The sequence below is a fragment of the Bidens hawaiensis genome, unplaced genomic scaffold (assembly GCF_021521415.1).
Source record: "Bidens hawaiensis isolate Kalapana, Puna unplaced genomic scaffold, B.hawaiensis_p1.1 tig00023037_1, whole genome shotgun sequence".
Lineage (NCBI taxonomy): Eukaryota > Viridiplantae > Streptophyta > Magnoliopsida > Asterales > Asteraceae > Bidens > Bidens hawaiensis.
This window is the reverse complement of record NW_027493596.1, coordinates 44219-60110: the sequence shown is the minus strand read 5'-3', so window position 1 is coordinate 60110 and position 15892 is coordinate 44219. Positions and strand designations below refer to the sequence as shown.

Sequence of the window (15892 nt, the reverse complement as noted above, 5' to 3'; positions counted from 1 at the left end):
ATAATGTTGATTGGTGATTTTGTATCTTTGTCTTTTGGGTCTATAACCAGTGTCATCGACAACATGTGAAGTCGCCGTCACCCTAATTTGTTTGCCTCCCACTAATAATTCCAATTTTTCAATTAAATTAAATTTGAGCTTAAAAATTAACTAATATGAACTTAATTGTTATTGTTCATAACAAAATTAAATTTGGGCTTTAAATTTTTGGCTTAAAATTTAAAAAGTTAAGTTTGGGACACTAAAAAAATCATGAATGAGTCACTAAAATTGTTTTGGATAGGTCACTTGGGTATTTGAACCTGATATATTACAAATTTATAAAGGAAACTATAGACTTGAGTGGGTGCAAACACTTCCCTGGCCGAACACTGAATCCGCCCCTGAGGACGTTAATATGTGTAAGGAATTTGGTAATTATCTATGTGTATTTGTCTTATGCTATGCTTAAGTAACATTGTCATTTATTAGAAAACAAATCCAACTTTATATGGTTAATCTATTTAAAAACATAAACACTGAATTTTACCTCATTAAATTTAATAACCAATCTTGTTTTATGTATTTACATGATAAAAAAAACCCACTTTTTAACAGAGAAATAAGCATAGGCCCATAAAAATATCGGCCCAGAATCTTTTAATCAGGCCCAAAAATATTATAGGGCTTAAGAGCTGAAGATCGGAAACCCACCGGAGATTCCAAATCCCATTCTTCCCACCGCCGTCGCCGCCGCTATTTCTCCGCCGTGAACAATTGTTGATCCAGTTTTTAGTATTAACTTGATGCTTCTGAGTTAATTGACGAAACAGGCACAGGTATGCCCTTAATATTAATATCCGTTAAATTATCAAATTCATTGAAAAGCTTTATTCTTTATGGCACTTTTTGTATTTTGTTCATATGAGTTGTGTATTTTGTGATTAATTGGCATCATCTGTGGTTTGAGATTGAGTATGTTTATCTGATAGTTTATAGTGAAGTGTGCAGGTGTGCACACCAGGTGTTTGATAAAATGCTTGAATTAAATGTGGCTTCAATCTTATTATAGAATTAATTATCAATTTTACTGTTGTGCACTTGTTTCAAATTAACTAGATAACAATTAAAAAGACTTTAGATTTCTAGTTCATTTGCGAAACGTCTAGCAGAAATTTATATTTGTCATAGGCAAAAGTGAACTATTAATTTATGCAAATGATTTTTTTGGCAATGTTTTTGAAGTCAAATATCATTTTCTATAGCAAAAAATACTAGTAAAGTATGTGCCTGTTTATTCGATTTGTTACATCAATAGAATTTACGATTGAGCCTTTGTTGGTATTGACAGTGGCGGGCCCACACCAATTGAGTTCACGGGAACGCATTGATTTTAAAAATTTTTCATAAAAGTAATATATAAAAGAACGTAGTGATTAGTTAACCCATAAGAATAATTGATGTGAACACATAGGAACAAATTCAATGTTGATGTAGTGGTAAAACCCTTGTGCATTGATGTCCCCTATCAGTTTAAGCCTATGCTTTCTGTTTTCTGTGAGTTGGTGTCCCCGACCATTGTAAAGGTTTTTTATTTCATCATTCTCAACATAGAAACAGGTAATCGACCTATGTAATTTTTAATAACCCCTATTTTTTTTTTTTTTTTTTTTTTGCAATTTAAATGTTGTATGAATTTACAAATTGGTTTTGTTTTCGTATATGCTGAACGGTTATTTAGTTTTTTGATTTGATGCCTTTTGCTTCAGAGGCTCCAGAACACATTGCTTTGAAAAATCACACAAGTTGTTACTGTGAAGTATTAGGTATTGAGTTAATGTTCTTTTTTAAGATCCACAAGTGATATATATGTGTCTTAAGAGAGCTGAAAGTTTTATTTTCAGGTTCTAGATCAAATACGTTTTCTACTATTTTTAATTCAAAGTATTGTTGCAGAATGAATGAAACTGCTTCTATGACCCATCAAATAGACTTTTCTTAAAAAAGAGTAACAGTTTCATCTTTCCTGGCATATGCTAAATATGTGTGTATTTTTCTGTTTGTATGGAAGCTTATTTCTTCATATGGCTAAATGTGTGATTGAAATTAATAGTAGTTTTACAAATAAGTTACAAATGCAGCTGCATTTGGGTTGAATTTGATAATGTGAACTTTTACCAACGAGGCCGATATGCAGCTTTATGACTGATTTCAAACCATCCCCTGTACTTATTTTCATATCATGAATTTCTTATTGTAAAGTGAAAAAAGTCGACCTGACTAAGAAATTCTAACCTTGAATTGATATAATTCCAGGCACCAAAAAAAGGTGACCCCAGTGGTAAAAAAACTTGGGTCTGCCACTATGTATTGAGTTCCGTTAATATAAACTTGTGTTTGAGGAGGTTTTGTGCATTTGATCAGAAGCTACTGGTTTTTAGACTACCGAATCTAGACTTTGCTTTCAAATTACTTTAAGGTTATACGTAATAATGCCGCCTTGAAGTTCTGATCCTTTGACTGAATAAATTTTTCGTAGTGTACACAAATGAAAAAACACGTCACAACCTTATATTTACTTTCTGTAAGGATGAATCTGTTAATCCTCCGTTTCATGGCTATAATAGTCCTATTTGAGAGCATTGTTACTATTCTCTTATTGCATCAATCATCATGTGTTCTTTACTTGCTCTGAAGTTTTTGTATTATCTTTTAAACACCAGTTTAATCATGGAATTGGAAGATTGGGCTGGTGGATCAAGTGATTCAGAGGTATCTTCACCCGATAGCGACAATGAGGGTCATTGCTATGCATACGGTGACATACTCAAGTTACAGTTTAGGTACTTTTGAGGATTATTTATCCTCGTATCACACTTTCATCACAATATTTAACAGATTAATTTCTGTTTAGGAAAGGTGATTCCAAGGCTCGTTGGAAGGAGGAGTTGGGTATGGCCGAAATTATTAGCAATAAAGGACGAATGTGGATAACAACAGGGATAATGCACGGTGGAAAATTATTCATTTTTCTTGAAGATACTTTGTAAGTGACATTTCAATCAAGATAAGACTTGCATTGCACCCATAATGGTTGTGAAACTGTATTAAAATTTTCAAAACATGTTTCACAATTTGTAGATTTTTGGCAGAGATCGGGGTGCTGCAACTGTTTGATGATAATGACAAATGTATCCCACTTGAAGATATTTACAAGAAGGTTGCAGGAGGTGTAGGTGGATCTTCGTGGGAGTCGTTTGAGGTGTACAGACACCTTAAATCTTTGGGTTACATAATCAAGAGACACGGTGTTTGTTGGAGTATGAAACAAGTTAAAACCGTGCCTTCATCTGTTGATGGTGAAGCAGAGAATTGTTGTGAAGAAAGAGCTTCTGTAACTGAAATCGCTAATTTGTTCAGCAGTATGCAGATAAATGAACTGAGACCAGTTTTTGATGTTTACCCTCCAAACAGCAAGTTCAGAAAGTCTAGCCCGGGCAACCGATGTTTATTCTCTGCATAAATAGGTAAGATATCGCATCAATATGGACACATTAATTCTGTTTCTTATACTCCGTATTTGCTTTATTTTGTTTTGACTATTTTAGTGGCGGTCCACCAACTAAGAAGCAGATCGAGGATCTTGAAGGACAATGTAAAGGTGTTCCTCTGAAGTTTTGTTATGTTGAACATGGACGTGTAAGTTTCTTTTCTTTCAATGAGATTGAGCTTCCTGTTCTTCCTTGACTTACTACCATGACTGTTAAAATGGTAATCTTCAACATATGCCTAAAAAGGACGTGCGTCAAACAATGAATGGTTTAGACATGTATATCATTCTTTTTATTTTGCCTTCATATGGGCTTTGTTAGATTTTAGATACAGTAGTAGATGAAGTTGTTGACTTTCTTAGTAGCCAAACCTCAAAAGTCTGTTTCGTTGATACTCCTCTACTCCCCGTGTTAATGCGTAAGCAACCAATGTGCTTTTGGCTAAAGTTGCATTCATAATTTTGATTATTGAAACGTATGTTATGCGATACCATGTTTATAAATTTTTACCAACATGTCTGTTTTATTGAACTGAACATAACTTTGAAGTATCTACACATGACTGATAATCCTATACAATATTATGTCTCTGTGTATTCTAAGTGTTTCCACGTCTATCAGTAATTTAAGTGTTAGAATGTGATAATAGTCCTCGTCAGCCAAGTTACGTAACCTTTTTGTCCTCATTGGACTAGAAAATTGATGGGATTTCTTCACAAGAAAAAAGAAAAAGAAGACTTAATTTAGAGATAGAGATTAAACTTGAACAAACTTTTCTGCATAATTTCATTAAAGTGGAGATGGCCAATATATAGCCTACAAACCAAGGAAATGGAAACACACGACTTAATGTGATGGTTGCGTAGTAGAGTGTGTGAGGATACGTTTCTTTGATCTTATGGACGCCTTGTACTTTTGAATTTAGATAACTGTTTAGGCCTTTAAAATTTGTTTCATACAAGTGGTGCTTTAAAGAGTGTGTGAGGATACGTTTCTTTGATCTTATGGACGCCTTGTACTTTTGAATTTAGATAACTGTTTAGGCCTTTAAAATTTGTTTCATACAAGTGGTGCTTTCCTCTTTAAAGCACCGGAAATGATCATCAAAAGATTCAAAACTCTCGAAGGGTTGAGAAGACGGTTTCTGTGGGGTGTGTAAAGAAGATGGTTGTAGTGAAAGTAATGTTTATTACTTGAAGGTGTGTGAAATACATAAACAACTACATCTATTTATACACAAATAAACCCTAGCTATCAACCCATAAAAGGCCCATGGGCTTTAGCCAACTATATGGGCTAAAACCCTAATTATAACTAAATACAACTAACACTCCTCCTCAAGTTGGAGCATAGATGTTAATCATGCCCAACTTGTTACAAATAAAATCTATCTGAGCTTTCCGGAGCGGTTTAGTTAGAATGTCTACTAGCTGAAAATTTGTCTTCACATGAACTGGTTGAATGGAAGGAGGATCAGTTTGTGTGCCTACTACTCGATCTCTGATAAGGTGGCAGTCGACCGCAATATGTTTTGTCCTCTCATGAAATACTTGATTCTTGGCTATATGAATGGCTGACTGACTATCACAGTATAACCTCATCAAGTCATTAGAAACAACCCCAAGCTCTCTGAGAAGACGACGAACCCATGTCATCTCTGATGTTACATCTGCCATGGCTCTATACTCCGATTCGGCACTCGACCGGGAAACTGTGTGTTGCTTCTTGCTTTTCCATGATACAAGATTTCCTCCAACAAACACACAATATCCGGTGGTAGATCGTCGAGAAATCGGACAACCTGCCCAATCTGCATCTGAGAACCCTGATATCCGACCATCTCCTTCTTCCGTGAAGGCACCTACACGACAATGACCCTGATCGGAGTATAATATACCCAAGCCAGGTGAGGTCTTAAGATATCTTAAGACACGAAGGGCAGCATCCCAGTGACCGGTGTATGGTGTAGCCATAAATTGGCTCAGAACACTGACAATAAAGGAGATATCCGGTCGTGTGACGGTTAAATAATTAAGTTTACCAACCAACCGTCTGTATCACTCAGGATCTTTCATTGGTTCTCCTTCCTTTGGGAGGAGTTTCTTTGTAGGAAGCATTGGGGTATCAACAGGTTTACAACCCAGTAAGCCACATTCAGTTAACATATCAAGAACATACTTTCGTTGGGAGAGAAGTATTCCTTGTGGAGAGCGGGATACTTCTATGCCAAGGAAATACCTCAATCGACCTAAGTCGCTGACCTGAAACTAAGACTGAAGAAACTGCTTGAGTTCGATAATCCCGACCTCGTCATCACCTGTGATTATAATGTCATCCACATAAACAACTACGATAATCCTCTTTCCTTTCTGGTGTCTAAAGAAGACAGAGTGATCGTAGGCACTCCGAGTCATCCCAAACTGTCCCATAACACTAGAGAATCGACCAAACCATGCCCTGGGAGACTGTTTAAGACCATATAGAGAACGACGTAGTCTGCAAACTTTCGAGGCCTCCTCCTCAACAACGAACCCTGGGGGCTGCTCCATATATACCTCCTCCTCAAGAACACCATTAAGAAAGGCGTTCTTGACATCAAGCTGGTGGAGCGGCCAATGATTAATGGCAGCAAGAGCGATACAAATACGGACAGATGGCATTTTAGCAACCGGAGAGAAGGTTTCATCGTAATCAATGCCATATGCCTGAGAATACCCTTTTGCAACCAACCGAGCCTTTAAGCGGTGTAAGGAGCCATCCGGGTGTAGTTTAACCGTAAACACCCAACGACAACCAACAATACGCTTCCCTTTAGGAAGTGTTTCAAGATCCCATGTATGATTGGACTTTAGAGCCCCAATTTCATCTTCCATAGCCTGTCTCCATCCTGGGTGAGCGAGAGCGCTCGTCACATTATTGGGAATCGGGTAGGAATCAAGGGTAGTGGTGTACGCATGAGATTCAGGAGATAGGTGGGTGTAGGCAACATAGTCCTGAATTGGGTAACGAGTACATTTCCGGGGTTCCTTGCGAAAGGAAATAGGTATATCGGGAAGTGGGGCACCAAGAGGATCATAAACGGGTGTATCAGAGGTTGTTGGATCGGGTAAGGATGTATTAGTGAGAGGTGTGGATTGCTCAGATGTAGACGGAGTATCGGAGGGTAATTCGGGGTCGTGGCCAGGGTGTGAATCTAGAGTCGCTGATGTTTGACCCCTACCCCGCCTAGCATATGTGAAAAGCAGTGGCGGAGATTCTGTCGGTGGGTCAGAATCAGTAGAGATTGGATCGGTAAAAGGAATTGACACAGGAATGGTGGGGATGAAGGGAGATGTGGGTATATCGAGGTCGGGAAACGGGTCAGAAACAGGAGTGGAACATTCGGGAAAGTAAGGAGACTCGTGAAAAGTGACATCGGCACTGGTAAAGTATCGGTGAAGTGATGGGCTATTGCATCGATACCCTTTTTGAACCCGTGAGTAACCAAGAAAGACACAACGAATGGCTCGAGGATCAAGTTTGATGGTTTTTGGACTATGGTCATGAACATAGGCGACGCAACCAAATACTTTAGGTGCGAGAGGAAATGGATCATCGTTGGGAAATAGTACAGAAAACGGTGTGTTTTACCATGAAGAACGGTTGAGGGCATGCGGTTAATCAGATATGTGGCAGTGAGAACGGCATCTCCCCAAAAACGATGAGGAACACGTGATTGGATCATGATTGTGCGAGCAACATCCAATATGTGACGATATTTGCGTTCGGACACACCATTTTGTTGAGATGTATAAGCACACGATGATTCATGAATAATGCCGTTGGTTTTTAAGTATGAAGAAAAGTCGGTGGAAAAATATTCTTTAGCATTATCAGATCGTAAAGTTTTAATGGTGGTGTTAAATTGGTTTTGAACATAAGCATTAAATTCTAGAAATATGGAAAATACCTCACTACGAGATTTCAACAAATAAACCCAAGTAGTGCGAGAATAATCATCAATAAAGGTAATAAAATATTCAAAACCCAACGTAGATTTGATAGGGCAAGGACCCCATACATCATAATTCAACAGTTCAAAACAAGAACTGACTCGATTTGGCACCCTAGGGGGATAGGGACGCCTGGTATGTTTACCAAGTTGACACGACTCACAATGAAAATTAAAAGACGAAAGTGGTAAATCTGGTCACATTTGCCTCAGAACCGCTGTAGAGGGATGACCTAACCGATAGTGAGCCTCCCTGACAGCGGAATCACATAAGTTTGCTACAGGATGCGAAAACGGGGATATACGATAGAGACCTCCTGATTCAAAACCAGTACCATTTACCCGATTTGTTCCTAGTTCATGAAAAACGCAGTGAGTTGGGTAAAAGGTCACAGAACAGTTGTTTTGTTTGGTAATCTGACTCACTGAACAAAGACTGGTAGGAAATTTAGGAACAAATAGGATAGAAGACAGTTTTAGGTTTTCCGAGTTACTGATGGATCATATGCCGAGAACGGGACATGAAGATCCATCGGCAAGACGTACCGGTGCATGGGAAACATTTTGAAGACTAGAAAAAATACCCCGATTCCCAGTCATGTGATGTGTGGCTCCAGAATCAATCACCCATGATAAGTCAAGGCTAGAAGGTTTACCTGAATGTGCCGAGCTGGTTTGAGGATGAGGCAACTGGGAGGTAAGAAACCGTTGAATAAGATCATGCTCCTCTTTAGTAAATGTATACATGTATTTTCGCCCATAGTGATACACGAAACTGAAAATTGACTGTGAACAGTAACAAGTGCGGGTGGAGGGCGGGAACAGATTCCGGCGTAAACAGTTACTCGTCGTGAACAGTTAATCCCGGCAGCGAACAGTTAACCCCGGCAGCGAACAGTAATTCCGGCAGCGAACAGTAACTTTCCGGTAGTGAACAGAAATTCCGGCAGTGAACAGTGACTTCCGGCGTGAACAGTAATTTTCCGGCATGAGCAGTGACTTCCCGCGTGAACAGTGTTTCCGCGATGAACAGTACCGGTTAACAGTGCTCGTCAGTGAACAGTACTTTCACGGTCGGAAAGAAAAAAAAAAGGATTTCGTTACAGGACAGAACAACAAGGCAGGAGCTTGTTTCAGATCTGAAGGCTGCTGGTGACGGCTGGTCAGACTCGGGTTCGGGTCAGATCGCGGCTAGGGTTTGGATCGAGAGCCGTAGCTCTGATACCATGTAAAGAAGATGGTTGTAGTGAAAGTAATGTTTATTACTTGAAGGTGTGTGAAATACATAAACAACTACATCTATTTATACACAAATAAACCCTAGCTATCAACCCATAAAAGGCCCATGGGCTTTAGCCAACTATATGGGCTAAAACCCTAATTATAACTAAATACAACTAACAGGGTGGAGCGGGTCTTCTGAATAAAATCAGATGGGTGGCTTGGGAAAGGATCTTAGAGGCAAAATTTAGGGGTGGTTTTGGGGTTGGGGCTATAAAAGATATGAATGTGGCGTTACTAAGTAAATGGTGGTGGAGGATTAAAAGTCAAGGGGACCAGATATGGGCTTCTATAATTAAGGCCCTTCATGGTAACGCGTGGTGGTATAGAACCGTTCCAGTTAAGAAATCGCTGAATGGTGTTTGGAAAAATATAGCTTCCCTCGACAAGGAATTTGTTAAATATGGGCTGAATATTCATTCCTCTCTTAGGTGCGTGGTGGGTCGGGAGATAAGGCCTTCTTCTGGTTAGTTAATTGGAATGGGACGGGTTTATTTTGTGATCTCTTCCCAGTTATTTTCAGTTTGGCTGGCTCGAAAAAGGTGAAAGTAACGGAGTGTTATGTGTGAATGGGCCCAGATATTTCGTGGAGGTGGCGTTGGAAAAGATGCCCTTCTTCTGTTGAGGAAAGATCTGAGCTGCATCAGTTGATGACAATCCTTGAATCCCAAGCAGTTTCTGATGGAGAAGATAAGTGGCAATGGAGAAACGGGCCGGGAAATAGTTTAGACGTTAAGATAGTTCGTCTTGGGCTGGAGGCTGCTAAGGGCATTACTTTTCCTAGCTATTCGTTTCTTTGGTTGCAGCAGGTCCCAAGCAAGGTCCTTTTCTTTATTTGGAGAGCGATTGAAGGGAGGATCGCTTCCAAAGAGGCCTTATCGTTTAGAGGGGTGTCTTATGGTAATCTGTCCTGTCAAGTGTGTGGTGCGGTGGAAGATGCCGATCATATCCTGGTTAATTGCGCATTCACGAGGTTGGTTTGGTCCCAATTTTGCCTTTGGGTTAAGGTTTCGGTTGATATTCATCCGGTAGGCGTGTTAGCGATGCTGCAATTTTTTCTTAGTTGGAATTGTTCGGCGAAGAGGAAAAGGCTCTTTTGGTGTCGGCTTTCGCGGTGATGTGGAGAACCTGGAGGCTGGATCCACCGAAACGATCTAATTTTCTCCGGGAGGAACGCTTGTCCTCTAAAGATTATCGAGGATGTCAAAGAGTTGACTTTCTCATGGTTAACTAATTGTTTGAAATTTTTTAAGGAGGATTGGAGATCTTGGTCAAATTTCTATCTAAAAGAATGTACTATGATTGATTAGTTGGTGTTTTGGGTATTGCATTGTTCTTCGGGTTCTGGTGTGGTTGTAGGTCGTGATGGTGTTGGCGACAACAACGGTGGTTGTGTCGTCGTCGGTGACAGTATGTTAATGAAACTATTTATATTTATTTTATGTTTACAATTTACAAAGTTATAACAATAAACAATGGTTCATTTTAATAAATCGTTATATATATGTTAATAGATTAAAATCTATTGGTTGTGGGACTTTACTTGACTCAAAAGGAGCTAGATGTATTTTCTTTTCTGACGTGGACTATAAGCTAACAAGTCACAACACTTTTGTAGTGTACCCACTTGTAGATCTATATTCTTATGGGCAACTTCCACCAAACTCACTCACTCTTTAACAAAAAGAATATATATATACACACATATATTTTTATAATGAAATCAAAAGAGCCTTAAACTTCTCTTGCCATGCCAACGTCACTCACTACAACATGCCATTAATCAAAACTTTTATTGTGATACAAAAAATCTATTTCGATATAGAACTCAAAAATATTATTACTTTTTGTAATTACTTAAATACAATCTGTCTATAGTTGGTTGGTAGCTCAGTGTACGTCAAAAAGTTGTGTGAATATCATACTATTTTAGTATGCGTTTGATTTTGATCGTGTTTATTGTATTCATTTATAAGTATTATATTACAATGTGTTATAAATTAAAAAAGAAATGTATATAAAATAAAGATAGTAAATTTCAACTTTTCTAATTGTTTGATACTGCAAGGGCCAGTGAGCATTTGGCTCGCAAATTTAATCAAATAAGTTAAACATATCTACCCAACAAATGACTTGCAAATTAAATAGGCTAAACATGACTACCAATACTATTTTCACGCTAGAAATTAACTCAACTTGCATCAGCCAAAACAATGATTTTGGGTAAAATAAAAGTAAGTTAAAAAACATGGTTAAATAATAAAAATTATCGGAAGGATAATGGAGAGAAAGATAACAGCCCGAGATTGAAGAGATGAAACTGATGAGAAAATTTAGATGAAAAACAACAGTTAATTATGGATGTGATTCTATCTGATATAGAAAACCATAGTTTTTTTCGTAGCTACATCTGGTGTTTCTTTTATACAACGTGTTTTCTCTCTCGAACCCTAATAGTTGAATTAATAGATATTTTCTATTTGCTTATTTTTTAGGTTTGTTTTTATAAAAATTTAAAACTATCCATTCAATCTTTTTAGTAGAATCACTTGTTTTGAAAAATGGTATTTTATTTTGTGTGATAAAAAAAATCTACGTATTTTAATAGCAAGTTCAATTCCTTCTTCATCATTGAAATGAAATCCTATCATTCCTAGTTAGAGTTGTTACTTATTATCTTAACGTTAATAAGTTATAACGTATAATTAATCCTTACTTTATAGGCAAATTGGATTTAATAATCTTAACTTAATGCAATTTATCGATAATAATCTCAACTTAGAAAATAATTGTCACTGGTCTCAACTTTCACACTGTTTGTTTTCATTTTACCCCGTTAAAAAAAATTAACGACGTTAAGTTTTTTTCAAATTTCAAATTGATGTTTTAGGGCTTTCGTTCGTAATAAAAATACAAGTCAATTGATGTAAATTTACCTTAAAACAGTGGTTATAACAACTAAATGATGCTTTAATTATGGTGTGTAATTTATTTATTAATTAACAAAAATCAAGCTGGTTAATCAAAATCCATAAAAAGTTATTACACTAAACAAACGTGTAATTCTTATCTTTCTATCTTAAACATAAAACTAAACTATAAGTTAAAAAAAAAACAAAAGAACAAAACAAAAAGACAAAAACGTATTTCAATGGGCAAGTATCTATGTTTCTTTCATTGATTGTTTCAAACTTGAAAGACTATTGATAGTCAACTTTTATATAATTATCAACGTGGCACCAACCCACTGTACCTATTCGGCCGCCTTCCATTCACACTCCAAACCAAATTCTTAAACCATCAACTAATTCACATACATTCATTCATTCATTCATTTTATTCCACCTTATTATTATCACAATATCTATCACACACAAAATAATAATAACAACATGTCTTTCTACAAGACCAGTTTCTATGATCCTCAATCAGCTGCCGAGAAGGCGGTTTCGGTGATCGGGTACGGCTATGATCTAACTTCTGATATCCGGTTGACCGCTTGTAAACCCGGGCCTTCCGGGTCAACCCTGATTGACCTTGCTGGAAACCCGACTAAGGATCTTGTGGTTCCCGGTGGCGTGGTTGTTACTAATGTTTCGCCCTCGATTAAGTGTGATAAAGGCGAACGCACGCGGTTTCATTCGGATGTTCTTTTGTTTAATCAAGTCAGTTATTTTATTTTGTTCGTTGTTTGACTTCCTTTGACTTTAATTCAAATCTTGAACTTTGTTTCATTTGATCAAAACTATTGTGGATTATGAATTGATCTAATGGGTTGACTTTTGAAGTCAAGGCTAAGTTAATACTTATGTACATGAGTTAGATTTAATATGAATGAGAGTTTCGGTGATTACTTCGACAAAGTACAAGTAGAGTAATAATAATTACTCTGGTTGTAAAGTGTAGCGTAATTATAATTACTCTAGTTATATTTTGTTGCAGCGTAATCATTACTTTTACAACAAAATAAAGTAGAGCAATAATAATTACTCTACTTGTAAAGTGTAATATAATTATGAGAAAATTCCCAAAATAGCCCGTTTATAGAATGTGGTTCCAAATTTGTCCCCCCTAAATTCAAGTTTCTAATTGTGTCCCTTTGGTATCTTGTCGCCGGCGACATGTTAGCGAACACATACGATGTGTTAACATAACATAGGGTTGACGATGTGTTATGTTGCTAACATAGGGTAGCAGCGATGCGTTAATGTTTAAAGCAGGGGTTCCATGATGCGTTAGTGGATAACGCATCGCTGCTACCTTATGTTAGCAACATAAACGCATCGTCAACCCTATGTTATGTTAACACATCGTAGGTGTTCGCTAACATGTCGCCGGCGACGAGATACATTTATGTTGCTAACATAGGGTAGCAGCGATGCGTTATCAGCTAACACATCTTGGAACCCCTGCTTTAAACATTAACGCATCGCTGCTACCCTATGTTAACAACATAACACATCGTCAACCTTATGTTATGTCAACACATCGTCGGTGTTCGCTAACATGTCGCCGGCGACTAGATACCAAAGGGACAAAGTTGGAAACTTAAATTTAGAGGGACAAAATTGGAACCACATTCTATAAATGGGCTATTTTGGGAACTTTCTCTATAATTATTACTCTTTTCGACTTTTTAATTATAGCATAATTACTCTATATTATTATTATTATTATTATTATTATTATTATTGCCAGTGTGTCCTTTTTGTTGCTTCGTATTATTTGAACGATATATGTTCATTTGTACGTTATCTTTCCCCCTAATGTATATGTATATGATTTGTGTTTATTAGATGTCAGAGCAATTTAATCAGGAATTATCGTTATCTGGTAAAATACCATCCGGATATTTCAATTCGATGTTTGGATACAAAGGTTGTTGGCAAAGAGACGCGCCCACGACAAAAAGTCTAGCATTTGATGGATGCATAATCACATTATACAACATTGAATTAGCAAAAACACAGATTGCATTATCTGAGAAAGTGAAGCAAGAAGTGCCGTCTTCATGGGATCCTACCGCCCTTGCTGAGTATGACATTTTAGTATTTTAGTATGTTACTCGTTTTCTTTACGGTTTGTAACATAATATGCATTCTAAAACCAAGGAAAATTAAATTCTCAGGTTTATCGACAAATACGGTACTCATATTGTAGTCGGAGTAAAGATGGGGGGTAAAGATGTAATTTACCTAAAGCAGCTACAAAGCTCAAATCTTGAGCCAACAGAAGTGCAGAATATGTTGAAGCAATTAGCAGATGATCATATTTCTGAAGCTTCTGATTCAGGCTCGGATAAATCATCAAAGGAAAAGGTATGTTGAAGATGAAGTGCGAATTAGAGGCCGTCAAACGGGCCTGCTTGGTTATAATAATCAGAAAAACTAACATTAACAACCATGGTGTAATGCAGGATAAACGGGCTGTAGCGTGGGATCTCCCTCCAGTACTCGTGAATTCTCTAAGACCGTCTGTTGTTTCTCGGTCTAAGAATGATGTAAGCTCACAGTATTTATATTCTTATAAATATAGACATTTCACTTTACATGTATATATTTTTTATCTTTAGGATCTATTTAGTATTCATATTCGGCGTGGAGGTGTTGATAACGGTCAAAGCCACATAAGTTGGCTTTCAACTGTATCCCAGTCACCAAATGTCATTTCTATGTCGTTTGTTCCAATCGTGGCACTTTTAAGTGGCGTTCGTGGTAGCGGTTTTCTGTGTCACGCAATTAATCTGTACCTTAGATGTGAGTATTACTATTAATGTATTATGCTTCTTGTAGTAACTTGCAGTCTTTCACCATAATTTTAAGTTGACGTTTTAAGTTAAAAAAATGTTTGTTTTGTAGATAAACCACCAATCGAGGAGCTTGAACAGTTTCTAGAGTTCCAGTTACCTCGACAGTGGGCCCCGGCTTACGGTGATCTTCCACTTGCTTCGAGACGCAAGAAAACCCCATCACCGTCACTTCAGTTCACTTTCTTGGGTCCTCGGCTCTATGTCAACACGATCAAGGTATAATCAATATTGTTGCTTGTATTTATGAAAAATTTTGACTCGTTTATCTAATTCACCGATTGGTCAACCATAGGTTAGTTCCGAGAATAGGCCCGTGACTGGGGTCCGGTTGTACTTAGAAGGACGGAAGAGTGATCGGTTAGCCATCCATCTGCAACACCTATCTTCGGCCCCTAAAACGCTTGAACTTAGTGATGACTTCAGCTACAAACCAAGCGACGAGCCGATTGATAAAGACTACTTAGAACCGGTCAAATGGAGCATATTCTCACACGTGTGCACCTACCCGGTCGAGTACAACGAGGCACTTATTGATGACTCGGCTTCCATCGTGACCAAAGCTTGGTTTGAAGTCAAAGGCTTTGGTATGAAAAAAGTTCTGTTTCTTCGGTTAGGATATTCAACCATCGGATCTGGAAAGATCCGACGGTCAGAATGGGACGGGCCATCCACACACTCTCGGAAGTCGGGTCTAATGTCAACGCTAATGAGCACGCCTTTTAGTATAGGAGTTAGTACACCTGAACCGAAGCCCGTTAAGGTGGAACTGAATTCCGCTGTTTATCCAGATGGCCCGCCTATAAGGCTGCCGAAAATGTCTTGTTTTGTTGATACTAAGGAAATGGTGAGGGGCCCGGAAGACCCGCCCGGGTACTGGGTTGTCACCGGAGCTAAGCTGTGTGTGGAGGGTAGTAGAATTAGAGTCAAAGTCAAGTATTCTTTGTTGACTATAATGTCTGAGGATTCAATGTTTATGTGAGAAAAAAGATGTACAATAGCTGTATTAGATCATTGTTTGTATCATTTGTATCATTAAATGATTATTAACTGTACATTTGTACTCTATAATTAATTATAGATTCAAAACATAACATTCCTGGATATCTAAATCCTAAGCCTGATGAGAAGACAATAAAAGATATTAATATTATTTGTTTATTTATTATTTATTAACGCAATTATATGCCTACTTAGTCATTGTCATTTTCATATACTCATTAATACATTACATTACATTACACTCTCTCATTATGCAAATTGTAACAAAAATATTCACAGTTT

General features: G+C 37.6%; 2 protein-coding genes across 3 annotated transcripts; both read left to right on the top strand.

The window, feature by feature from the left end:
* Window positions 1-682: 682 nt before the first annotated feature.
* Window positions 683-3883, top strand: LOC143566681 (uncharacterized). 2 transcript variants are annotated; one of them, XM_077053307.1, is made up of 5 exons: window positions 683-818; window positions 2703-2822; window positions 2894-3025; window positions 3121-3506; window positions 3588-3883. In XM_077053307.1, the coding sequence occupies exons 2-4, from the start codon at window positions 2710-2712 to the stop codon at window positions 3500-3502; spliced, it is 627 nt and encodes a 208-aa protein (XP_076909422.1). In that variant the 5' UTR covers window positions 683-818; window positions 2703-2709; the 3' UTR covers window positions 3503-3506; window positions 3588-3883. The 2 variants fall into 2 exon arrangements, with proteins under 2 accessions (XP_076909422.1, XP_076909421.1); XM_077053306.1 differs by lacking the exon at window positions 683-818 and having other exon boundaries at window positions 2634-2822.
* Window positions 3884-12141: 8258 nt separating this feature from the next.
* On the top strand, window positions 12142-15629 carry LOC143566680 (MACPF domain-containing protein NSL1-like). Its single transcript, XM_077053305.1, has 7 exons — window positions 12142-12467; window positions 13599-13837; window positions 13931-14120; window positions 14219-14302; window positions 14375-14558; window positions 14661-14827; window positions 14904-15629. The coding sequence occupies exons 1-7, from the start codon at window positions 12195-12197 to the stop codon at window positions 15588-15590; spliced, it is 1824 nt and encodes a 607-aa protein (XP_076909420.1). The 5' UTR covers window positions 12142-12194; the 3' UTR covers window positions 15591-15629.
* Window positions 15630-15892: the final 263 nt, after the last annotated feature.